The sequence below is a fragment of the Emys orbicularis genome, chromosome 1, assembly GCF_028017835.1.
Source record: "Emys orbicularis isolate rEmyOrb1 chromosome 1, rEmyOrb1.hap1, whole genome shotgun sequence".
Taxonomy (NCBI): domain Eukaryota; kingdom Metazoa; phylum Chordata; order Testudines; family Emydidae; genus Emys; species Emys orbicularis.
This window is the reverse complement of record NC_088683.1, coordinates 46,178,361-46,204,449: the sequence shown is the minus strand read 5'-3', so window position 1 is coordinate 46,204,449 and position 26,089 is coordinate 46,178,361. Positions and strand designations below refer to the sequence as shown.

The 26,089-nt window shown below is 46.0% G+C and overlaps 1 protein-coding gene across 14 annotated transcripts in view; it reads right to left on the bottom strand.

Annotated features, from left to right (window-relative positions):
- The window catches only part of CADPS2 (calcium dependent secretion activator 2), a 581,803-nt gene that overhangs the window by 67,849 nt on the left and 487,865 nt on the right, over positions 1 to 26,089 (bottom strand). For 8 of the 14 annotated variants that reach the window (XM_065397479.1, XM_065397480.1, XM_065397481.1 and 5 more), the window contains one exon: positions 574 to 715. In XM_065397479.1, the coding sequence (XP_065253551.1) occupies positions 574 to 715 (142 nt within the window). Of the gene's footprint in view, positions 1 to 336; positions 457 to 573; positions 716 to 26,089 lie in introns of all 14 variants that reach the window. The other 6 variants (XM_065397473.1, XM_065397474.1, XM_065397476.1 and 3 more) reach the window with 1 other exon arrangement.

Sequence of the window (26,089 nt, the reverse complement as noted above, 5' to 3'; positions counted from 1 at the left end):
ATGAAAACCTGGTCTAAGAACAATTATTTTAATTTTTCTCCCCTGCTTATTAACTGAATAAGAAGAGCAATTATGGCATTTAGACTGTTAACTGTACCACAACAAACCTTTGCAAAGTTGATTTTAAGTGAGATATTAACTATAACACTCTGCTGTATTTTTATGCACTAAAAAACGCACAACGCACTGACATTCCATGCTTGGCTCACAACTGAGAAATTATTGTTTCCAACTACGCAATCCTAAACACCATGCAATCCAAATATAACTATACACGATACCAGCAAGGCCATGCAGAGCTGACATACAGTCAGAAGATTAGTGAAGAATACACACGTGGAATCATATAAAGAAGCCATCCAGGTTGGTGCAGAAAAGCTAGGTATCTGTGGAAGATTAAGAGGCAAACTTGGAACTTTCGGAAGAGCTACATTGGGAAGACTGTTGGTGATGCTCCTGTGAAGAAATAAACAATGTAGGAATACAATAAAAATAGAACTTAGAGGACAATAGAGGAGTAAAGCAGATTGGGTATAAAGATATAGGTAGGTTAGACCTTCTATAAACACTTACTTGACAGGCTGCCAGGACTCTTGTTCAAGACCTCTATGAATGGACTGGGCAATAGATGATTCCATGAGATCAACATAGCGGACGACCAAGGGAACAAAAATCTCTTGCAAGTGCTTGTGAAACTTTCCATTGCACAAAAGTACTTTAAAAACAAACAAAAACAATTCTTAATTACTCAACAGGCTGTGATCCAATTTCATTAGCTATAGCAAAAGAAATCTCCTAAAATGTTCTGGTATATATATATATACATATATACATATATATACATATACATATATACATATACATATATACATATACATATATACAGATACATATACACACACACAGAGAGAGAGAGAGAGAGAGAGAGAGAATTCTAAGAGCAGTGATAGCATGACCCAACCTCTGTAATAAATACCATGTCAGAAAAATTCCTAAGGGCTTTTCTTAAGTTTAGACCAGTTTTATTTCTCAGTAAGTAACTATTATTTACATGAGGAAGTCAACATAGTAGCGACTGTTTATACCAAGGCTGAATTTAGCCATTCCAGTCATTCTTGCTTTATATCAGGTAGTTTCTTCTACATAGTGTGACTGATTTGGAAAATAGTATGTTTGCACATTCACAGATCATACTCTTGTATTATAAATGATAAGTAACTGAATGCACTATGCACGTACAGAATTAGGCCTCAATTCAGCAATGCACTTAAGAATGTGCTTAACTTTCACTATCATGAAACTTAGGCACATACTTATGTGTTTTGCCGAATAGGGATGGACTTAAGATTGTGCTTAAGGGATTTGCTGAATCGGGGCTTAGTAATTATATTGCCTTGATAGAATACTTGGATGCAAAGACAACAAACAAAAGTATAAACACTAGTAATAATGAAATAATATTCTGTTATTATTTTTTATTTATATTACACTACAGCCCAAAGGCTGCAATCAAGATTGGTGTAAAATTTTGCCAGGCTCTATGCATACACATAGGTACACACGGTACCTGCTATAAGGAGCTTTCAATACAATTCAAGACGAGAAGCAATGAGTGTGACAAACAATAGCAGGTGGTGGGAGAGAGAATGAGTATGATGATTAATATTATGCAGAAGACTAGTGAGCCACAGGCTAACAACGTGCTCCACTAGAAGATTCTGAATTTTAAAAAAAATCCTTATCCAAACAACCCTCTCCTGTGCTCCCTTAATATCCATGGTGGTGTGCTTTGGCTCACTACTATTCTTATATTGTTTTATTTGAGTTTGTTTGCTTTTTCCATATAGATTATCCCCTTCCCATACAAACTATCCCCAACCATCCCACTACTTATGGTTTTTAGTTCCTTTTAAAAGTGTGTATATTACCAATATAATTAAATGTACATAATATATAGAAACAAGCCCCACAACTCCCTCTGGGTTTGGGTCCCCATCATCTAGGGTTACCATCCGTCCGTATTTCCCCGGACACGTCCGGCTTTTGCGTCTCTAAAAAGCCGTCCGGGAGGAATTGGTAACAAGGTTAAAATGTCCGGGTTTTTTTTCTCCCTCACCTCCCTCCCTCCCTTCCATGCAGAGTGCGGCTGCTGATTGGGCGGCTTGGCCAATTGAGCTGCTCCCATTGGCCTCCAGCAGCCAGAGCCCTCCCCTGCTCCCCCCTCCGTCTGCAGCCCCGTGTAACACACAAACCGACCCACCGGGCAGCGTGTTTTGCAAACACATGGAGCCAGAATGGTAAGGGGAGTCCGGGTGGGGGGCAGTCAGGGAGTGGGGGAGTGTTGGATGGGTACTCCACCTGCCACCCCCCGGCCTCCATGCATCACCCGGCCTCCACCTGCCACCCCCCCTCCATGCATCACCCCCCCCGTTACCCCCTCCTCCCTGCCTGCCTCTCCCTTGTCTGCTTGTACTGCCAGAGCCAGCAGCAACTGCTGTCTGCTGCCCCCGGGTCCTAGTGCCCCCATCCACTAATGGGAAGACAGGCTGCCCTTACCCTGCCCTTCCACCCTAGCCCTGAGCCTCTCCAACGCCCCAAACCCCTCAGCCCCAGCCCTCATCCCCCCACACCCTAATCCTCTGCTCCATCCCTGAGCCCCCTCCTGCATCATGAACCCCTCATCCTCAGACCCACAGCCCTCACCCCTGCATCCCCTCCTATCCCCAAACTCCCTCCCAAACCCCCCCTTCCCACACACCCCCTCCTGCCCTCAAACTCCCTCCCAAAGCCTGCACCCCCTCCCTTTGCACCGCCTCCCACCCCCAAACTCCATCCCAGAGCCTGCACCCCTCATCCCCTCCTGCACACCCACCCCCTGCCCCAGCCTGGAGCCTGCACCCAGCACCCAAACTCTATCCCAGAACCTGCACCCTGCACCCCTCCTGCACCCTAATCCCCAGCCCAGGACCTGCACCCCAGACCTCCTGCCCCCACCCAACCCCCCTCCCAGAGCCTTAGGCAGGTGGGGGTGGGTGGGCACCACCAAAATTTCTACAACCCTGCCACCCATGCGAGTGGATAAGGGTCAGGGCAGTCAGGGGACAGGTAGGGTCCTGGGGGGGCAGTTAGGGTGGGGGGTTCTCAGCAGGGGGCAGTCAGGGGACAAGAAGCAGGGGGGGTTGGGGTTCTGAGGGGGGCAGTCAGGGGGTGGGAAGTGGGAGGGAGTGGATGGGGGCAGGGCAGGGGCGGGGCTAGGGCGGGGCTTCCCCCCCCCAGAGTGTCCTCTTTTTTGATTGTGGAAATATGGTAACCCTACCATCATCTATTTATGCTTCCCTCTGTCCCAGAATAGGGGACCCAGAAGTATGATCACTTGCTCTGTACTGCCCAGGGAGACAGGGGTGGGTTCCTGCAGGGGGCAAGAAGGCAAAAAGCCATGGTCAATTATGGTGTATCTGTGGTCTGAACCTGTGAATGTGATGTCCATTGCTCACCGCAGTATCCACTGATCCTGCTCCCCACACCCTACTGTCTGTCTCCAAACCCCATAAAGCAGCTCACTGAGGCCCCGATCCTGCAAGACTTACACATATGCTAAACTTTATCTATGTGAGTGTGTGTGGAAAGTTAAATACATGCTTAAGTCTTTGCAAGGTCAGGCCCAGTCTGGAACTACTGACCTAGCAGGGTATGTCTACACAGCACTTGGAAGCCCACGGGTGCCAGCCTCCCAGGGCTCATGTTAGCACCCTAAAAATAGCTCTAGAGACAGTGCTTTGAAGTTGGGCTGGAATTGTCCGACTCGGACAAACGCATGGAACCTGCACAGTTCTGCACTATTGTCCTGAGTGTTGCAAGCACAGGATGCACAATCCTCTGGTGTTTGCAGAGCTACAAGAAAAACTGCATCAGTGGGGAACATGGCTGTATTTTAAAGAACCCTTATTGAGGTTGCAGGAACAAACCATCCCGATGTGTAGAAAGAATAGTAAATATGGCAGGCGACCAGCTTGGCTTAACAGTGAAATCCTTGCTGACCTTAAACACAAAAAAGAAGCTTACAAGAAGTGGAAGATTGGACAAATGACCAGGGAGTATAAAAATATTGCTCAGGCATGCAGGAGTAAATCAGGAAGGCCAAATCACACTTGGAGTTGCAGCTAGCAAGAGATGTTAAGAGTAACAAGAAGGGTTTCTTCAGGTATGTTAGCAACAAGAAGAAAGTCAAGGAAAGTGTGGGCCCCTTATTGAATGAGGGAGTGACAGAGGATGTGGAAAAAGCTAATGTACTCAGTGCTTTTTTTGCCTCTGTCTTCACGAACAAGGTCATCTCCCAGACTACTGCACTGGGCAGCACAGCATGGGGAGGAGGTGACCAGCCCTCTGTGGAGAAAGAAGTGGTTCAGGACTTTTTAGAAAAGCTGGATGAGCACAAGACCATGGGGCCGGAAGCGCTGCATCCGAGGATGCTAAAGGAGTTGGCAGATGTGATTGCAGAGCCATTGGCCATTATCTTTGAAAACTCATGGCGATCGGGGGAGGTCCCAGATGACTGGAAAAAGGCTAATGTAGTGCCCATCTTTAAAAAAGGGAAGGAGGAGGATCAGGGGAACTACAGGCCAGTCAGCCTCACCTCAGTCCCTGGAAAAATCATGGAGCAGGTCCTCAAGGAATCAATTCTGAAGCACTTAGAGGAGAGGAAAGTGATCAGGAACAGTCAGCATGGATTCACCAAGGGCAAGTCACGCCTGACTAACCTAATTGCCTTCTATGATGAAATAAACTGGCTCTGTGGATGAGGGGAAAGCAGTGGATGTGTTATTCCTTGACTTTAGCAAAGCTTTTGATACGGTCTCCCACAGCATTCTTGCCGGCAAGTTAAAGAAGTATGGGCTGGATGAATGGACTATAAGGTGGATAGAAAGCTGGCTAGATCATCGGGCTCAATGGGTAGTGATCAATGGCTCCATGTCTAGTTGGCAGTTGGTATCAAGCGGAGTGCCCCAAGGGTCGGTCCTGGGGCCGGTTTTGTTCAATATCTTCATTAATGATCTGGAGGATGGCGTGAACTGCACCCTCAGCAAGATGACACTAAATGGGAGGAGTGGTAGATACACTGGAGGGTACGGATCGGATACAGAGGGACCTAGACAAATTAGAGGATTGGGCCAAAAGAAACCTGATGAGGTTCAACAAGGACAAGTGCAGAGTCCTGCACTTAGGATGGAAGAATCTGATGCACCGCTACAGACTAGGGACCGAATGGCTAGGCTACAGTTCTGCAGAAAAGGACCTAGGGGTTACAGTGGATATGAGTCAACAGTGTGCCCTTGTTGCCAAGAAGGCTAACGGCATTTTGAGCTGTATAAGTAGGGGCACTGCCAGCAGATCGAGGGACATGATCATTCCCTTCTATTCGACTTTGGTGAGGCCTCATCTAGAGTACTGTGTCCAGTTTTGGGCCCCACACTACAAGGAGGATGTGGAAAAATTGGAAATAGTCTAGCAGAGGGCAACAAAAATGATTAGGGGGCTGGAGCACATGACTTATGCGGAGAGGCTGAGGGAACTGGGATTGTTTAGTTTGCAGAAGAGAAGAATGAGGGGGGATTTGATAGCTGCTTTCAACTACCTGAAAGGGGGTTCCAAAGAGGATGGATCTACACTGTTCTCAGTGGTAGTAGATGACAGAACAAGGAGCAATGGTCTCAAGTTGAAGTGGGGGAGATTTAGGTTGGATATTAGGAAAAACTTTTTCACTAGGATAGCACTGGAATGGATTACCTAGGGAGGTGGTGGAATCTCCTTCCTTAAAAGGTTTTTAAGGTCAGGCTTGACAAAGCCCTGGCTGGGATGATTTAGTTGGGGATTGGTCCTGCTTTGAGCAGGGGGTTGGACTAGATGACCTCCTGAGGTCCCTTCCAACCCTGATATTCTATGATTCTCTGACAATTTCTTTGAGGACAGATTGCTGTCGGACATAGTGAAAACCAATTCCAGGTTTTTGGTGGCATTCATGGAGCAGCAGCAAATGGTGGAGCACAACTTCTGGGCCTCAATGCAGGGACACCAGAATGAGAGCTGCACTGACAGCGGAGAAGCGAGTGGTGATTACACTGTGGAAACTTGCAACGCCGGATTGCTACTGGTGAGTTGTCATTCAAGTGTGCAGGGCCATTAATTGTGACTCAGAAGTATTCAAGACATAGTGGATGAATCTGTAGCAGTGGGGTTCCTGAACTGCAATGGAGTGATAGACAGCATGCAGATTCCTATTTTGACACCAGTCCACCTTGCCCAAGAGTATATTAACAGAAATAGTTATGCAAACACTGGAGATCATCGGAGACACTTCACCAACACTAGTGTTGACTGGTTAAGACAGCCATATCCTTAAGAACACAGGACTGTTCAGAAAGCTGCAAGCAAGGACTTTCTTTTCCAACTGGTGGATCACCATTGGCGATGTTGAAGCTCATGAAGCTGTCCACTGATCAACTTGACAACAACGATAGATTCAGCTATTGGCTCAGCAGGTGCAGAATGACAGTTGAATGTACTTTTAGAAGATTGAAGAGATGATGGCATTGTTTACTCACAAGATTGGATCTCTAGGAAAAATATCCCAATGGCTATAGCAGCCTGATGTGTAGAGTCCTGCGCAGATACAAAAATTTGGATCAGCATCCAATCTGCATCCACAGTTATTAAATTGTATCCAACCTGCGATCTGCACTCCACCTTTTATATGTATCTGCATTCGCACCCGCACAAGCACCCTCTAGAGCAGCGGTCCTCAATTGGGCATCTGTGGCCCTATAAGGGGCTGCGAGCCTGTTTCAGGAGGACCGTGGCCCCACAGGGCAGAAACTCCAAGCCCCGAGCCCACCACGGGGCTGAAGCTTGGTGCCCCGAGTCCCCTGTGAAGCTAAAGCCCAGAGCCCTAGCACTCCCTCTCAGTGGGGGCACCGGGGCTTGGGACTCGGGGCTTTAGCCCCACAGGGGGCGCCAAGGCTCCTGGCTTCAGCCCCATGGGCAGTCCCCCTGAAACTGCGGCCCTCCGTTGAGTACCATTGCTCTAGAGCCCTGCGCAGAAAAAAAAATTGAATCTGCATCGCAAAGATGAGAAACAAAGAACTGCATCCGGGGCTGCACATATCCGTGGATGTAAAGAGGATATCCACGGATTTGCAGGGCTCTAGTGCTGTGTCCTGCATAATACCTGCGAGGCAAAGTGGGAAAAGGTTGCTGCTGGGGTGAACGGCAGAGGCGGAGCAGCTTTCTGCTGAGTTTGAACAGCCAGATGCAAAGGCTATTAGAAGAGCTCAATGTGGAGCTATATGGCTGAGGGAGGCCTTGAGAGCACTTTAACAGTGTCCCATTGCAATGTGTTGTAGTGGACTGTGCTCTACCTGGCCTGCAGTTCTGGGGCCTGTTAGGAATTGTGTGGTGCTTGGTGCCCATCTATGAATACAAAACTGTCAATACACCTCTTAATTTTGTGGGTCTTGCTGTACATTTATGATTATTACACTGTATTTATTACTGAATGAGTTATGTCACACTGTACAACAACAAGTAAGTGGGTGCATTCTGTACCGCAAGGCAGTCTGCAGCATATGTTGTGAACTAATCAAGATGAACTATTTCCCACAGAATAGAATTTTAATGAGTAACAAAATCAGTGTTAAAAAATTGGTGCTACTTACAAGCAAATACATTAAAAACTTAATAAATTAGCAACGGAATGTAATGTCCTCCTTAAATGTTTGAGCACTCCCCCCGCCCCCCAGTGCAAGTGTTAGTTTCACTTTTGCTGCCAGAACAATAGTTTCAATGGCAGTGAGATGTGGAGCTCCTGTGTGTCTGCATCTCCTTCTCAGCTGGGTCCAGATATAACGTTTGGTGGTGAAGGATTTCTGTCCCACGAGTGTCCTGTGCTGCCTGTGCCTGACCAAGAAGAAAAAGTAAGCAAAGAATATTATAAAAAGAGGAGGAGAGTTCACATAGAGGCACAAGGTGACAGATGGCTGCTTTTGCTGCTGGGATAGCATGAACCAGCCAGACAGAGAGGGGGAGCTCACAGTAAAGACAGAACAAAGGAATAGGTTGCTGCCTGGCGCTACTGCGAACAAAGCACTGAGAGGGAAGTAAGCAGCCCTATTGGCTGACCACGTGCAAGCAGGCAAACAACTTAGCCTGCACTGGGGATGTATAGCCAGCAGAGGGAGCCCAAGTACAGCCATAGGAAAAATTCTGCAGTCTGCACACAGCCAGAAGAAGCAGATTGTTCATTTGTTTGTTTTTCTGCACTAACAAAAAACAGTTTCCGTGTGGCAGAGTAGTAGTCCAGGAGGTGTGAAGTCCAACAGGAGAGCAGAGAAGTGGCAACTTTGGTGGGCAATTTTGCTGATTTTGACAAAAAACACGAATCATGGGAGGTATACCTTGAACACTTTGAGCAATTTATAACCCACAACACCATTTAGATGGACAATGAGTTTCAACCATACTGACAGTGATGGGTCCAAAGGCATATGGACTGCTGTGTGACCTATTGTCTCTTTGACTGTACCTGGAACTGCCATGTACATCACAGTTACTGCACTAGCACAGGAACATTTTTCTCCTACCCCATTTATGATAACAGAACGATATCGGTTCCATCAGGGAAGTGGAGAGTCAGGAGCAGTTTGTTGCTGCTCTAAGGAAGTTGTCAGAGCACTGTCAATTTGGACAAACATTAAGTGATGTCCTGCATGACCAATTTGTCTCTGGATTATGCAATATCAAGATCCAGAAGAAGTTATTGATTGTATCAGCGTTTACATTCAAGAAGACTGTTGACGTGTTGGGAGGGTTGGTATCTGTGCTTGGCAGTACCACCTAGTCGTGATACTCTGGGCTGCGTCATCCAGTTTCAAGAGTCAACGGTCGCATCGCCCAGTGGCAAGCGTCAAGAGCCACATTACCTAGCGGCTGGAGACTGTGGCCGTATTGCCACATGGCAAGAATCGTTAGCTGTGTCACCAAGTGGTGAGAGTCAATAGCTACGTTGCCTAGAAGCTAGAGTCAGTGCTGTATCACCCAGTGGCAAGGGTCCACAGCCATGTCACCCTGTATTGCCCAGCGGCAAGAGACATCAGTTGTGTCACCCAGTGGCGAGAGTCAATAGCCGCGTCACCCAGGGGTGAGAGTCAAGAGCCCCATCGCCTAGTGGCTGGAGTCGCCCAGTGGTGAGAGTCAATAGCTGCATCACCTAGCATCTGGAGTCAGTGTCTGTATCGCCCAGTGGCGAGAATCAATAGCTGGGGATATGGGAACCTGGGCTCTTCCTGCTCCACTGGGTTCCAACCCAGGGCCCAATGAAACAATAATTCAAATGTGTGACCTAGGAAGTGGGTGTACCTATGCCTGCTCCCTGGGCTACTTCCTACCCCGGCTTCAGTTCCTCTGCTGGTGCCACTGGTTTGCTTCTGAGATCCCTGGGGAGTCCTCTTTGGTGACGGTCTGGAGGATCTTCCTCTCTCAGTTGGGCCTCATCACTGCTGTTCTCTGCTGTTGAAAGGCCTTTGGTGGCTTGGCGGTGGGGCCTGATCCCAGCCATCTGGGGCCCCAGTGGCTTCTCGGCAGGAGCCTGCACCACATAACTGCTTTCCTACTTGGTCTGCCTAGACTGAGCTGCTGCTCCTATTTGAGCTCAGCACCCATTGTAAGCATGTGCAACAGGGATGACCGGGCATGGCTTTCTGGGTCCAGAACTGCTCCTTAACCCTTACTCCCCAGTGTGGGACTTGTATATCGCATCACATGAAGTAGCAGTTGTAAAGGAAACTGCAGAGAAACATTTAGCGTGAACTGAGTTCATTTTATGAGACGGCGAGATAGAGGACCATGGGAATGTAAGGAATTTCCATGTAGCCACTGTGCACAAATTACATGCTGAGAAGGATTACTGGGCAGACCAGGTCATTTGAAGATAGGCCATATTGCTGTGACCTGCCAAACAGTTCAACGACCAGCAACACAAAGTAACCATACATCTAAGAAGACACCTGTGAAGACTGAACCTAAGAAAAGGATGGAAGTCGAGAATTCATAATGTGGAAAAAGACAAAAGCTCTAGTGACACTGACCGAGACCTAACACCACAGATGTTATCAGAAGCTGGAGTGAGAGATGGCATGTGGGTTACACTGTTGATTGAAGGAGTTCCTACAAGAATGGAGCTTGATATTGGAGCTGCTGTTTCACTGATGTCTGCATCTACCTATCACCAGACATTGTCACAAATTCCTCTGGAAAAAAACTCCACATTTTTGAAGACTTATACCTAGAGCCCTCAAAATCTGCAGATATCCTCAGACCATTTTTGCGGATCGGATATGGATACAAATTTTGTATCCGCGAAGGGCTCTACTTATACCAGAAAAAAAAGTAGGTGCCAAAAGGGATACTCCAGGTGGAAATTTAATTAGATGAACAATCAGTTGTATTACTCTTGTATGTGATTGAACAAAAGTATCCACCATTATTTGGCAAACCTTGTCTTGAGAAGCTCAAGGAGAATTGGACCAAGATCAAGGTGATCAGGAAATCACCTTGAAAGCTTCCAAAAATACTGGGCAAGAGCTTGGACAGATGAGCAACGTGTCAGTGCCGCTCACTGTTAAGTCTGACAGCCAGCCAAAATATTGCAAGCCCAGAGTTCTGTCTTACACTCTAAAGCCTCTGGTAGAAGTTGATTTGGACTGTTTAGTGAACATTGCAGTCTTGTCACTGGTTTCACATAGAGTGGGCTACACTCATCATATTAGTGATCAAGAAGGAGGCTCAGTCCAAATCTGTGGAGATTTCAAAGTGATGCTGAATCTAGTTTTATGTTCAGACCAGTATCCCCCTACCTCATACTGAAGGTTTATTTGTTTCAATAAATTGGATTGGCTCAATACATACTGACAAATGGAGATTGATCCAGCATCTTGTAAATATCTCACAATCAACATGCAAAAAGGCTTATTTTGTTATAACGGGTTGCCTTTCAGTATCACATTGGCACTGGTCCTGTTTCAGAAAGCCATGGATGAGATTGTGATGGCACTGAATGGAGTTCAGTGCTATTTGGATGACATCCGTATTACAGAAAAGGATCAAGAGAATCATCTTCAAAATGTGGATGCTGTTTTGTAATATTTGAAAGATCATGATTGGAAGTACCTCAAGACAAATATGAATTTTTCAAACCTTCAGTGGAATACCTTGGACATGTAATTGACACCACAGGCTTAATGAAATTGCCAAAGAAAGAGAAGGTCATTCTTGAAGCGCCACTGCCAGAGAATGTGTCACAGTTGGTTCATTCTTAGGATTGCTTAACTACTATCGTATATTCCTGCCTAATCTGGCAACAGTCTTGACATCTTTACATGAACTGTTACAAACAAAGAAAAAATGAAAATGGACTGAAGAGTGTGATTGTGCATTTAAGGAGGAAAAGAAACTGTTGACATCAGCCGAGGTTCTTATGCAGTTTGATGCTTTGCTACCACTGCAATTGGCATGTTATGCTTCATGATATGTGGGAGCAGTTCTTTCCCACATTTTCCCCCATGGCATGGAGAAACCAATTGCCCTTGCATCACAAACAGTCGCTGCTCTTGAGAAGAACTATGTGCAGAGTGGGAAGCTCTAAGCATTATCTTCAGAATTCAAAAGTTCCATATCTATATGACAGACATTTTACCTTGCTGACGGCTCATCACCATTACTTTCAATTTTTGGACCAAAAATGGAATTCCATCATTAGCTGCTGCTCATATGCAACAATGACATGGCTACTTATAGTAGTAGGATTTTATGTTTGTATTTTGTATAATTTAGAATAAAAAATAATAAAGTAGCATGTATTAAATGTATTAATGTATGATTTGACCATATTTTGTTAGCCACCCTTTTTGAATAGCAGAAAGAAATGGCCTAATGTGCTATTGGTAGAGATGCATCAGCCAGAATCTGTGTCTGGGCTGATATTAAGGCAGTAACAGACCTTTTAGGGTCACCACTTTGTTGTAGGTTTAGCATTTTAAAATAAGTAAAAGAATGCAATGATTGTTTTTCTTTTGCATTGCAACTTGATGTTCCCGTTTAAAATGTTTTGTGTAAATTAGTTTTGTTTTGTGTGCGAATGAGGAATGTGTGCATTAAGAAATAAGTGTGAAGGCCATTACCGAACGAGATGTTCTATGGAGGAACCAAAGAGAGACGCAAGGGCGCCAGGAGGCTGCAACACGCCCCTATTGAAATGTCAGAGGAGGGCAAATTGACGACTTCAAAAATAAAACAGGCACCTATTAATGGGGACAGGATAGCTGTAATCAAAACCAGCATGAAATAACTCCCTAAAAGACTTAATAAAAAAACCACACAAAAAATAAAAAGGACAATTTTAAAAACCAAGCACTCATCAAACAACAATTGATTACAGTATGGCGGTACAAAACTCATTGGTCCCAATGAAAGAAAATCACTATATAAACAGGGTGCCTTGCCATGAAACTTTGGGTTAGTCCTGCCAAGACTTCCCTGCAGCATCGTGTCGTGACTGACAGAACCCGGCTCCTACCTACCCCTGATCAACCTAGCTGGCCACTAGATTGATCCGGACTCTGGACTGGTAACTATAATATCGACTGGCGGGACGGTGTGTGTGTGTAATTGAATGCATATGCTAATTGTTGTATTTTCAATAAACGTGGCGTATTGCCTTTTCCCCTGAAAAAGATCCCATGTGCTTCTTATAAGCATAACATACTTTCAGGTCATTCTTATATTATTCAATTCCATAAAGGGACTCAGCACAGCAATGCTGATGGGCTGTCATGCCTAAGCTCCAGTCAACCCAAAGAAACTTCAGATAAAGTGTTCTATCTCCATTTGATGGATAGGTTACCCATCACTAGCATAGAAATCAACAAAGAAATGACTAAGGATGATGTGTCTTCTCTTGTGAAAGGAATGGTGCTACACAGTACAGTGCTGGATGATAAGAATCCAGTTTACACAGTTTGTGTCACAACAGTGTGAATTATTTGTAAATCATAGTTATATTTTATGGGGAATGTGAGTGACTGTTCCAAAATCATTTCAATCTCAGGTCTTGGTAGCTCTTCATGAAGGTAATTTTGGCATTGTACTGATGAAGGCCATAGCCCAGAGTCACGCCTGGTAGCTGGGGATCAACAAAGATATTGGCAGGCAGGCAAGGTGTACTAATGTAACTAAATTCAGCATGATCCTCGCTCAGTTCATCTATACTCTTCGTCATGGCCTCAGACTCCTTGGATACATATTCATGTGGACTTTGCCAGACCTTTAGAAGGTTATCTGATTTTCATTGTAGTCGACGCTCATTCAAAATGGCCAGAAGTTTTCAGAAAAACTTCTAATACAGCTGCTAAGATCCTTGGACATCTTTGTACCTTGTTTAGTCAATTTGGTTTACCGTTACAGTTGGTGAGTGACAATGGACTTTAATTCTTTTCTAAAGAATTTCAGAGGTTCCTAGCTTCAAATGGAATTCAGTTCCTTACCACCCTGCTACAAACAGATACTTTGTACAGACACTTAACACACCTTAAGAGCTAATAAGTCTATTTTGAATTGTCAGCAGAAAGTGGACAATTTCTTCCTTGTCTACAGGAACACATCACATGTTACTATCCAACAGTCACCTGCAACTATTTTCTTGAAGTGATCTTTGTGTAGTTGCTGGGACCTGCTACATCCTGAAATTGCTTCACATGTAGCCAAATCCCAATCTATGAAAATCGATCAACTACGTGAGACTTGTCATCACTTTTTTCAAGTAGGAGACTTGGGCCTGGTCTACACTAGGAGTTTATGTCGAATTTAGCGCCGTTACATCGAATTAACCCTGCACCCGTCCACACCACGAAGCTATTTAGTTCGACATAGAGCTCTCTTAAATTCGACTTCTGTACTCCTCGAAAACGAGAGGAGTAGCGCTAAATTCGAAATGGCAATATCGAATTAGGCTAGGTGTGGATGGAAATCGACGGTAATAGCTCCGGGAGCTATCCCACAGTGCACCACTCTGTTGACGCTCTGGACAGCAGTTCGAGCTCGGATGCTCTGACCAGCCACACAGGAAAAGCCCCGGGAAAATTTGAATTCCTTTTCCTGTCTGGCCAGTTTGAATCTCATTTTCTGTTTGGACAGCGTGGAGAGCTCAGCAGCACTGGCAACGATGCAGAGCTCTCCAGCAGAGATGGCCGTGCAATCTAATAGAAAGAGGGCCCCAGCATGGACTGATCGGGAAGTCTTGGATCTCATCGCTGTGTGGGGCGATGAGTCCGTGCTTTCAGAGCTGCGCTCCAAAAGAAGGAATGCAAAGATCTACGAGAAGATCTCTAAAGCCATGGCAGAGAGAGGATACAGCCGGGATGCAACGCAGTGCCGCGTGAAAATCAAGGAGCTGAGACAAGGCTACCAAAAAACCAAAGAGGCAAACGGACGCTCCGGATCCCAGCCCCACACATCCCGTTTCTACGAGGCACTGCATTCCATCCTAGGTGCGGCCGCCACCACTACCCCACCACTGACCGTGGCCTCTGAAGATGGGATATTGTCCACGGCCGGTTCCTCGTCGGAAATGTTAGCGGACGGGGAAGATGAGGAAGGAGATGAGGAGGACGAGGCAGTCGACAGCGCTTGCACCGCTGATTTCAACGACAGCCAGGAGCTCTTCATCACCCTTACCGAGATCCCCTACCAACCGTCCCCAGCCGTTACCCCGGACACCGAATCAGGGGAAGGATCAAGCAGTGAGTGCTTTAAACATCTAAACATTTAATTTTAACATAACTGGAATATTTATATTGTTAAGAATGGGCTTTTCATTCACTCATTTAAACATAGAAACTTTTATTTATAACAAAACAGGAATATTAACTATATCAGCAATTGGGTGTTCATGATTTATTTGCCTTAGGCAACTATTTAGTCCCAACTATGTATAAAAAATCAAATAATGTCCGGATTTTCATGATTAAGCAACCACAGGACGCTCCACTCTGTAGTCCCTTCCAGTACAGTTACACGAAAAGACGGTCAATATGTCCGGGAATTGACAGAGGGTCCTCCTGGGAGAGCTCAGCATAGCTCTCCTGGAGGTACCGCTCAAGCATGCGCATCAGGTTCCGTGGCAGGGCGATCTTGTTCGGTCCACCGTGGTAAGACACGTTCCCACGCCATGACTCTATTAAGTAGTCCGGGATCATCGCACGGCAGAGCATGGCGGCATACGGCCCTGGCTTCTGCATGCTCTCCCGAAGCATCCGTCCCCTCTCGCTCTCCGAGATCCTCATCAGCGTTATGTCGCACATGACGCCCTGCTTTAAATTAGGGAGGGGAATGTTAGTATTGGGACTGCTTTACAGCCACGCGGTGGAGGCGGCAGAGGGGCAGCATACAGGGATCTTTCCCTGGGACAGCCGCGAGGTGGTGGGACAGGGGCAGAGCTCATGCTTCCCTGATTGCTGCCAGCAGAGAGTGGCCTTGCTTTCAGTGCGAAAGGAGCCCAGTGCTACTATTAAATTTTTAAGCTGCCACAAGTCTACGGCTTACCATGTTTTCCTGCAACAAAAGTAGAGGTGTCCTGCCACGCTTCTCTGATCGCAACTGCAAGACCCCAGGCACTGAAGGCGAGGGCCGAAAATTCGACCTTGTCCTGAGTGCGCATGTGAAAGGTGCAGTGCATGGTGTTGTTCACAGAGAAAGACTATGTTCTTTGTTAGCAACTTCATTTATCTGTCTCAGGAATTCACTCCCTTTTTCCCATTCCCACAGACACATGTGCGACTGTCTCCCAACCCAGCCTGGCATCACACTCCCAGAGGCTAGCGCAGATTAGGAGGAGGAAGAAGAAGACACGTGAGGACATGTTCTATGAACTTATGGACTGCTCACGAGAGCAGGCAGCCCAGACGACACAGTGGAGGGAGAACTTGTCACAAATGCACCGAGCAGTCATGGAACGGGAGGAGAGGTGGCGCCAGGAAGACCAGCAGGCTACTCAAACCCTGCTTGGACTAATGAGGGAGCAAACGGAGACGCTCCGGCGCCTAGTGGATGTTCTGCAAGACCGGAGGCAGGAGGACAGAGCCCTGCTGCTGTCTATCTCTAACCGCCCTCCCCCGCCACCAAGTCCCACACCCCCCTCACCAAAAGTCCAAAGAAGGAGGGGCGGCAAGGGCCGTTAAAACTTTCAGTCAGCCCCTGCAGACTGCTGCAGCAATAGAAGGCTCTCGTTCCACAAAGTTTGAAAAGTCCTTTCCTACCCATCTCACACAAGCCACCGTCCAAGTTTCCTCCCCCCCCTTTTCATGTGCGGTTCATAATAAAACATCTGTTTCTGTTAAGTACTGTTTCCGAGAGTGTCTTTTAGAGGGGATTCTGTCTGAAGGGGGGGAAGGGGTTTGTTACTTGGACAGGACAGTCACCTTTAGCAGGCTACAGAGGCGGGGGCAGGTCCAGCATCAGGACACATACACAGTGCAGTCACCAGTTACCCTGGTCAGTCTGGGAGGTGGTTTTCATGTTCTGGGGGGCGGGGGGGGGGGTTGATCTGTGACTTTGTGGCGGGGGAGGGCAGTTAGAGATCTTATGACGCGGCCCTTATCCTGGATCACAGAGCCACGCAGCACGGGGGTCTGTAACCCTCCGCCCCCTGCCAGAAAGTCACTTGGCCGACACATACACGCAGTCCCGCCCAGGACTGCTGGCAGGCTCCGTTGAAACAACCAATCCAGCACTGCGGAGCCTGTCATTCCCGGAGTTTAGAAGCATCATTTGCAGCAAAACACTAACCCCGCCTCCCGCCACAGTCTGCGTCCCCGGTTTAAAACATTCCCGCGAAAACAGTAAGAAAGAGAACCTTGTTCATTAACAAAACGGAACAGATTTTATTTGTTGGGAAGGTGGTGAAGGGGGTATGTAACTTGGAAGGATAGTCAACAGTAACTGGGTAAAGAAACAGGGGCAGGTTCAGCATCTGTGTCCACAAACTAAACAGTCACTGGAGACCCTGCTCAGTCAGGAACCTGGCTTTCAAAGCCTCCCTGATGCACAGCGCGTCCCGCTGGGATCTTCTAATCGCCCGGCTGTCTGGCTGGGCGTAATCAGAAGCCAGGCTATTTGCCTCAACCTCCCACCCCGCCATAAAGGTCTCCCCCTTGCTCTCACACAGATTGTGGAGCACACAGCAAGCAGCTATCACAATGGGGATATTGGTTTCGCTGAGATCACAGCGAGTGAGTAAGCTTCTCCATCTCCCCTTGAGACGGCCAAAAGCACACTCCACCACCATTCTGCACTTGCTCAGCCGGTAGTTGAAGAGTTCTTTCCCTGAGTCCAGTGCGCCAGTGTAGGGCTTCATGAGCCAGGGCATTAGCGGGTATGCAGGGTCCCCGAGGATCACAGTAGGCATCTCCACATCCCCAAGACTTATTTTGTGGTCCGGGAAGTAAAGACCTTCCTGCAGCCGTCTAAACAGACCAGAGTTCCTGAAAACCCGAGCGTCATGAACCTTGCCAGGCCATCCAACGTTGATATTTGTAAAACGTCCCCTGTGGTCCACCAGTGCTTGCAGCACCATAGAAAAGTATCCCTTTCTGTTTATGTACTGGCTGGCCTGGTGGTCCGGTCCCAGGATAGGGATGTGAGTCCCATCTATAGCCCCACCGCAGTTTGGGAATCCCATCTCGGCAAAGCCATCTATGATGAGCTCCACGTTTCCCAGGGTCACTACCTTTGATAGCAGTACCTTGACGATTGCCTTGGCTACTTGCATGACAGCAACCCCCACGGTAGACTTGCCCACACCAAAGTGGTTCGCGACTGACCGGTAGCTGTCTGGTGTTGCAAGCTTCCAGAGGGCTATGGCCACTCGCTTCTGGACAGTCAGGGCTGCTCGCATCCGGGTGTCCTTTCGCTTCAGGGCAGGGGACAGCAACTCACACAGTTCGAGGAAAGTCCCCTTCCGCATGCGAAAGTTTCGCAGCCACTGGGATTCATCCCAGACCTGCAGCACTATGCGGTCCCACCAGTCCGTGCTTGTTTCCAGGGCCCAGAATCGCCGTTCCACAGTATCCACAAGACCCAGTGACACCGAGATGTCCTGGGCGCTGGGTCTCCTGTTTTCTGAGAGGTCGGAGCTACTCTCCGACTTCATGCCGTCACGGTGGTGCCGTAGCCTCCTCTCCTGATTTATCTGCAGCTGCCTCTGGTAAAGGTGGATAAGAAGCTGCGAGGCGTTGAGAACTGCCACAACTGCAGCGATGGTCGCAGCGGGATCCATGCTCGCACTGCTGTGGCGTCCGCGCTGTCAGTAATCAGAAAAGTGCGCGAACTGATTTCCCGCCGGCGCTTTCAGGGAGGGAGGGAGGGCGTTAGTGACGGACGGATGACGACAATTACCCAAAAGCACCCTCTACCCTTTTTTTTTACCCAGAAGGCATTGGCGGCTCGACCCAGAATTCCAATGGGCAGCGGGGACTGCGGGAACTGTGGGATAGCTGCCCACAGTGCACCGCTTCCAATGTCGACGCTTGCCCCGTTAGTGTGGACTCACAAAGTCTCACAAAGTCGAATTACTGTCCTTAGTGTGGACACACACGTTCGACTTTGTAATATCGATTCCACATATTCGAATTAACTAAAATCGAAGTACTCTCGTAGTGTAGACATACCCTTGGTGTGGATTTGAAACTACAGTTGTGGAGTGAAATGGGTACTGGAGACCATGTAAAATGCATGTGGTAAAACTGTCTGATGGTATTTTATGGAAACGACATATGGACCATTTGCAGCCTCAACTAGTACCGGAGTCCAGGGATGTTCCAGTAGGAGTTTCTGTTCCTCTGATCGAACCTCCTTCTGTTACAACTCCTAAATTCAATGACTTGTTGGGAGAAACTTTGATACCCGATTCAGTTGTTTCCATACCACTGAGTGCTCCTTTTGTTCAGGACACATCGCTATCACACATTATCCCAAGAGAGTGTGAAAACTAGTTGTGTGTCTGAATTTATAAATTGTTCAGTTAGTGAGTTGCTATTCCAGGGCAGAATAATCCTGTACAACTTGAGAGTCTGCAACAGTCCACCCACAACTTTTATTTAGGTTATATAGTGTTTCATGTCAACCGTGTAAATGATAATGTATATATATTTAGGAAGTTTTTTAAAGTAAGGTGAAGGAAGCTGATTGTTCTGTTCCTTTATATGTTTGCACACTCCTCCCTCCCCAGTGCAAAGCCTCACTTTCATGTTAGTTTCAGTTTTGCCACAAGAACAATAAAAAGTTTCCGTGGCAACTTGCTGTGCTTAAATGTGTCTGTATTTCCTTCTCTGCTAGTCCAGATGTAACACAGAACTAAAGGGGAAAGAACATTCTTGTCTATTTTGGCTACACATATAGCAACCATGGCTCTCGCAGGTCAGTATATGTGAAGTTATGGTTGTCCTTACGGTCCCCCGGTGTGGAGTGGTAAGTGTCAGTATGAGGCCCCTGATGCCATGGGGAACACTGAGGGAGCGGGTGCAGGGAGGTGCTATAATGGACTTCTCCATGGACTACAAAAGGAGGTGAGCCCGGATTGTCAATCTGTAGGTCTGCAAGAGTCTGAAGCATCTGTGTTTGTTGCTGGAGAAGCCCCATTATGTCTTGGTTTATCTCCCTCTCCTTCTGCTGGGATTCCTGTGACTTTCTCCTGTCTGCTCTTTCCTTCTCCATACAGTCTGAAATATTCACCCTCCAGGTCCTCTGCTCATGTTCCAATGCAGCACTGGTTTGCAGGATCTTGCTGAACATTTCATCTCAAGTTCTCTTCTTTTCATCATCTGGAGCAGGCAGTCCACGGTGTAGAGGGGGAACCCCTCAAGGATGCAACCACAGCAGCTACAGCTAAAACAGACAGAGGTATCATTGTCAGTATAGTCATGATAAAAAGCAAAAGTTAAGATTCAGAACTCCCTTCCCTTGCTCATCTAAAGAAGACATGCTTATTGGCACTTCTGCTTTGGAGTGCTTGTGCATGGCACCCCTCACAGCACCAGCCATGCGGTCTTTGGCCCACCAGGGGTGAGTGAAATGAGGAGGGAATTGCTCAGTTGCATGAAACTATGAGTATTAGGCAATGACACTAAATATTGGCACCATTTTCCACAGATGGTGGTGATTTTAGCTGATATCATGGAGAGCACAGTGGCTACTGGTGTCCCGTAGCTGTCTGGGTTCATGTGCCACTAGCCTGTTTATTGCAATGGTGTCTGTTGAAGTTACTGCAGACTGGCATGGGGAAGCGTCCTACCATGGAGGAAGCAATAAGGCTGCCATCCCTAGAAACCTTCGGGAGAGGATTGCAGAGTGCCTCCATGGAAATTTAATTGCGATCTCTCAGGAAGATTCAAGGGACAAACTGCATAAACAAAATGCTCAACACGGCCACCCCAAGCTAACTCTTCCAGGGAATGAAAAGCAGATAACTCTACCTCTCTCTTTGTTGTGCCGCTACCTCTCTAGAATGAGTAAATTAATTAAAAGTCAGTAGCTGTGTCCTGCTAAGTTGGGGGCACCATCAGTACCTCTTTGTACGAGAAATACATGTACACACTTACCCGAGGTTCCTTCCCCCACAGTGGACTTGCCTGTGCTTGATTGCCAGGACTCACTGGATTGTGGTAGAATCTCAAACAGGTCCTGGCTTGCGGCATAGCTGTACCCCAGTCACATGTTTCCCATCTTCCGCCTCCTCTTTCCCCGGCGTGAGGATGAGGAGGTCGTGTCTCAGGTTCCTTTGAAGTATCCATGATGGTCTGTGGGGTGCTGCTGGGGTCTCCGCCAAGTATGACAGCAGCTCTTTGTAAAAGTGACAGGTCTGCGGGTCAGCACCAGGTTGACTGTTGGCCTCCCTGGCCTTCTGGTATGCCTGCCACAGTTCCTTTGCTTTCAGGCAGCACTGCTGCTGATCCCCATTGTTGTCCTTGTCCTGCATCCCCCGTGCAATCTGCTTATCGATGTCCACACTTCCATGACTGGTCCATAGCCGTACCTGCACAGCCTCATCTCCAGTACCCCCTGTCTATTCCAGGCCAGAGCACATCTGGAATGTGTAGCCAGGATGGTCAGCTGGGCAGGTGCACACAACAATGGAGAGCTGCTAGGTGCACTCGCCAAGCTGGGCAACCAGGAAAAGGCATTTCAAAAAATCTTAAGAGTCTCAAAGGGGGTACGGGGAAGGCGTCTCATCACCATGACCCCTGCACAATGGAGTTCACAATTGTGACCAGCCTCAGGCATTGTGGGACAGCTGCTGGAGGACTGTTAGGATCGACACAGGTAACGCGGTGTCTACATTGGCATTGTGTCAATCTCAGTACATCGACCATGGCTCAATGCCGTTCGGGGAGGTGGTGTTACTGTGTTGCCATAACGGGGCACTTACATTGGTGGGAGACAAATTTTAAGTGTAGACACCTGCACAGCTAGGTTGACGCAAGGTGGCTTACGTCAGCATAACTTTGTAGTGTAGACTAGGCTTACTCTGTGCCTCAGTTCCTTGTCTGTAAAATGGGGATACACAGCACTGCTCTACCTCACAGGGGATTATGAGGCACTGTGAGATCTACTGATGAAAAGCACTATATAGCAAACAGGCATCATTATTATTACTACATCATTATTATTACTACCACCATTACTCTTTCTTTCCTGGAGGATGTTGGGGTCTTCTTAAAGGAATACTCCTCTTGGGAAATCCTTTGGTGAAGTACATCTGGGACATGTGGGGGCTGCTGCACAGGAGGATATGCCACCCCTCTCCCATTGCTGCCAGCAACATCAGGGGGTGTCACCACTGCTGAGTGTCTGGACACAATTTGTTGTTCCAAAGGTAACGATCAGAAGACAAGAATTATTTTCTTTAAAAAGGACAGATACAATTAACCACCTTGCATTCCCCTCCTTGCTAAACTGTGTAAAGTATTATTTTTAGAAGTGCTAGTAATTTTTAACTACTTAGCTTCAGCATAATTATTTTTATATTTGGCATCAAATTTGATACCCATTTTAGAATCACTTACAAGCAGACTGTAAGCTTTTTTGTTTTTGTATATTTTTAAAATCAGCATAACTGTGATCCATAATAATACAGAAGAAAGGGATTATGTACTAACCCAAGGGTGCCTAATACATACAGATAGCATGTATGAAGCCCAAGAATTACCTCAACAACCAAAAATTGATCACTGGCCTGAGACATAAAAGGTGGGTGGTTCAGAATATCTACCAGAATAATTTTCAAGGAGGAGATTTTGAGCAAGATAAGCCCAACACTGTTGAGAGCTTTAAAAAACAACAGTGCCAGTTTTAAATCAACATGCTACTTTATAGGCAGTCAATGCAGACAATGCAAGGCTGGCATAATATAATCACAGTTGCTTGAATGGGTGAGCAAGCATGCTACTGCTTTCTGAACAAGCTGTAGAGATGCCCTGCTCAGAGGGAATTGCAATAATCAAGCCTCATGGGCAGGAGGACATGCGTTGTGAGGCTATTGTGAAGCTGGAATGGGATTCGAAAGGGCACAGCAAGTACAAATTGTGCAACTGAAAAAAACCATTTTCATATCAAGCCGATGCTTGGCTTTGTGGGGAAAAGAAATTGTGTAAAGTGATGCCAAGATTCTTAACCTGACTCTACCTCCAAACAAATCTTTCTACAAGTGGGGACATGAAAGAGCAGTGAGCTTTCTCATACTGTTAACCCAGCAGCAAGCCTTTTATTTTCCCAGGGTTGAGGACATGGCAGCTCTGATGTATTCCTCTGGAGAATTCATTCAAGCATTCCTCCAGGGCAGAGAATAGACTTGCAGGGCCATGGGACAAGAGGTAAACTGCTGAGGATCATCAGCATACTGATGAGACCCTACCCAATGGTTAGAAATGAGCTTGCCAAAAGGTATCCCCTGTACATCAAACAAGATGGAAGACAAGAGAGTGCCTTATAGGAATGCCACACTGCAAATCCCTCAGTGATGTAGTGCAATTGACCATCAAGTACTGACTTGCTCCTGTATTATAGGCATGAGTGGAACCGCTAGAGGGCAGCTACAGACACACCAGCAATGTCTCTCATTTGCCAGAGTAACAATCCATGGCTTGTTGTATCAAAAGCTGTTGAGAGTTCCAGCATGACCAAATAGACTGACCTAATTTAAAAATAATATCGTCATTCAACTAAGCAACAGTGCCAGATCGGTTTGGAAGATAATCCGTAATAAAATTCTGGCATGCTGCCTCTTTGCACAACAGATCTGGCAATACACAGCCAAAAATCACATGCTGATTGTAAGTTACCATTTCCACTTTAAGTGAATAGGACTCATTCAATGAGAGTTAAAGGGATTTGTCAAAAGAGCTTAAGATAAGGAAACTTTGTCCAATGAAAGAGTAATCCTAGCATTTATCTTCAAGCCATTCTCCTTTCCCTAGTCAATTCACCCATCCCACATTCTCGGTGCATGAAACCATCCTACATTCACATAGCACAACACCAGAAAAATGACATGTACCAGAGTAAAAAAGACAAGACAGAAATACTTCATATGTACTATTCAAAAGCTGGTTTTGGGAGTAAAAAAATCCTAAGGAAGATCCAAGAAATACTGAAATTAAAGATAAAAGCTACTTTTACCTTATCCTTCTTGACTATTCTAAATACAGTAACATATAACCAGTGATCACAAGACCGGTTTCAAATAGCATTAGCTATTGCAGTGTAAACAATACTGCAGCACTAAAATGGGGCGTCACCTCCAGAACAAGGGAAACAGACTACATTGCTCATGCAGGCTAAGAATTATGAGGGGCTGATTGTGATCTTACAACAGTGTAAATCAGGAATAACTCTAAAGTCAGAGGAGTTAAGCCATCCTCTGAAGAAAAGGGGCAGGAAAATTGCACGAGTTTCACCCCCCCCCACGCACACACCCATACCCCAGCACGCGTGCACAAAGAAAGAGCTTCTGCAGAACTGAAAGGAAGGAAGAATGATGCAACTTAATGTCAACTTCTCTCTCACAGACCAAAATTGTCCCATTTTTGCAGATAGTCTAAAAATTATCCTGTCACTGCAATGGAGTCTCTAAGAAGGCATCATCTGGCCCTGCTGGCATATATGCTTTCTGATTCCATGTTATTGTAAACTGATGATAATTGAATATTATAATTGTATTGTATTTTTAATTAACAGTATTAAAAATAAGTAGGGTTCAGGGGCACTGGAACAATTTTTATAGTGGGAGAGCTGAGAGCCATTGAACCAAACTGTAAACCCTTTTATATAATGGAAACCACTTCAAGCCAGGGAGTGTGGCAGTACCCCCAGCACCCCTGGTTCCAGCACCTATGGTAGGGTTCAACAAGAAAATGAACTTGGGGATCAGTGTTCTATGTGTGGCTGTTGAAAATGGTCCAGTAAACTGGACAGAAGAAAGACAGCTTATATTGCATTTGTAGTCATTTTCTATGTAGAATGCTATTTTTTCAAACCTTTAAATGGCTACGCTGTTATTCATGCATTGGCAAAATCTGCAAGTGTATCTTCTCATTCACATAGGAACCTGTCTGCATGTTCAAAGGGATGTAACCATGATTTTTGTAGATGTATTAGTGGAAACAGGCTTCAAATTTGACCTAAATATATTTTAAGGACAAAGAAACTTTTAAAATTCTCTTACCCTGTGCTATTGAGACCACAATTAAATTCATATTTAAAAGATTAAGCAAAACAAAAGACTCACTCAAGAATTCTTGTGCATCTAAAATGCTCACTCAGCCAGTAGGAGTTCTGGGTACCCAAGTAACTCTTTTGCCTGAAATTTCCTACAGAACTATTTAATCAATGATCACTATTACATTTTAGTGACCCAAAAGTGCAGCTCTGAATTAAAAGGAAGGTTATGTTACTATAGTTAATTTTTATCAGGCATGGGCCAAAATTCCTGAATCCTTATACTCAGGATAGATTTCCATTGAAATAACTGGGTATTTTTCCTGGTATAAGAACTCTAGGATTTGGTCCTAATGACCTTAAAATCCAGTCAGAAAACTCCCCTGGGAGTGCCAGTTGGTGGTATAGATCTATCATACACAGGTCAGGCTTCAAATTATTGTTCCACTTGCCTGAAAACAAGTACTTCACACTGTTTCAGAGAGAGAAATGATCACGAACAATAAGGACTTTTTCAAGGAGATTATCTTCTCAATGAGGCATTGTGCTGGTCAGTGAATCGCAAATCTGATTTAGCTCCTCACCCACATACCATTGCAGATGTACAATTTGTCATTTTAGATTTTTAATATTTAGTGCCACCAAGAGATTTCAGAATCTGCTTATCCATTTCTACCATAGCTGAACAACTACTTCATTGTCATGGGTATTAAATACCAAAAATTTCGTTCACATCCATGCCAATCTACTGTTTTGGTTTTTTGCAATTCTTATTTTTTTCTTGTATTTTTTTATAATTTTCTTTCATACTTTTATTTAACATATTATTTTTCCTCCTATTTTGTTCTGTTAACTTCTGTTACTGCAGATTCCATTATTAACATCTAATAACTAACAATGGTGCACACAATGATGTCTGCCACAATTTCTCACAAGTTTTTTTTTATCCTTAAATATGGCCACTACCGTTCCCTCTCTGAGAAAGCAGATGACTTTGTTGTAATTTTACAAGAGTAAAGAAAATAAACAACAGAAGTCTTACCTTCCTTCTCGCTCCCCTCTCAAATGAAGACCTTCCCACCTACATAACCATCCCTTGCTCCCTCCCTCTGTTACATGTGGGAAGAGCTGCCTCTCCTCCTTACTCACAGAAATATCAGAGAGAGACACACTATTTGTCCATCTCCCCTGTCCTGCCAACTCCACTGGTCCTACTCTCCCCAACTATACCTGACATGACTTGTGCAAGCAGTTACCACCTGATGTATTGGCTCCTACC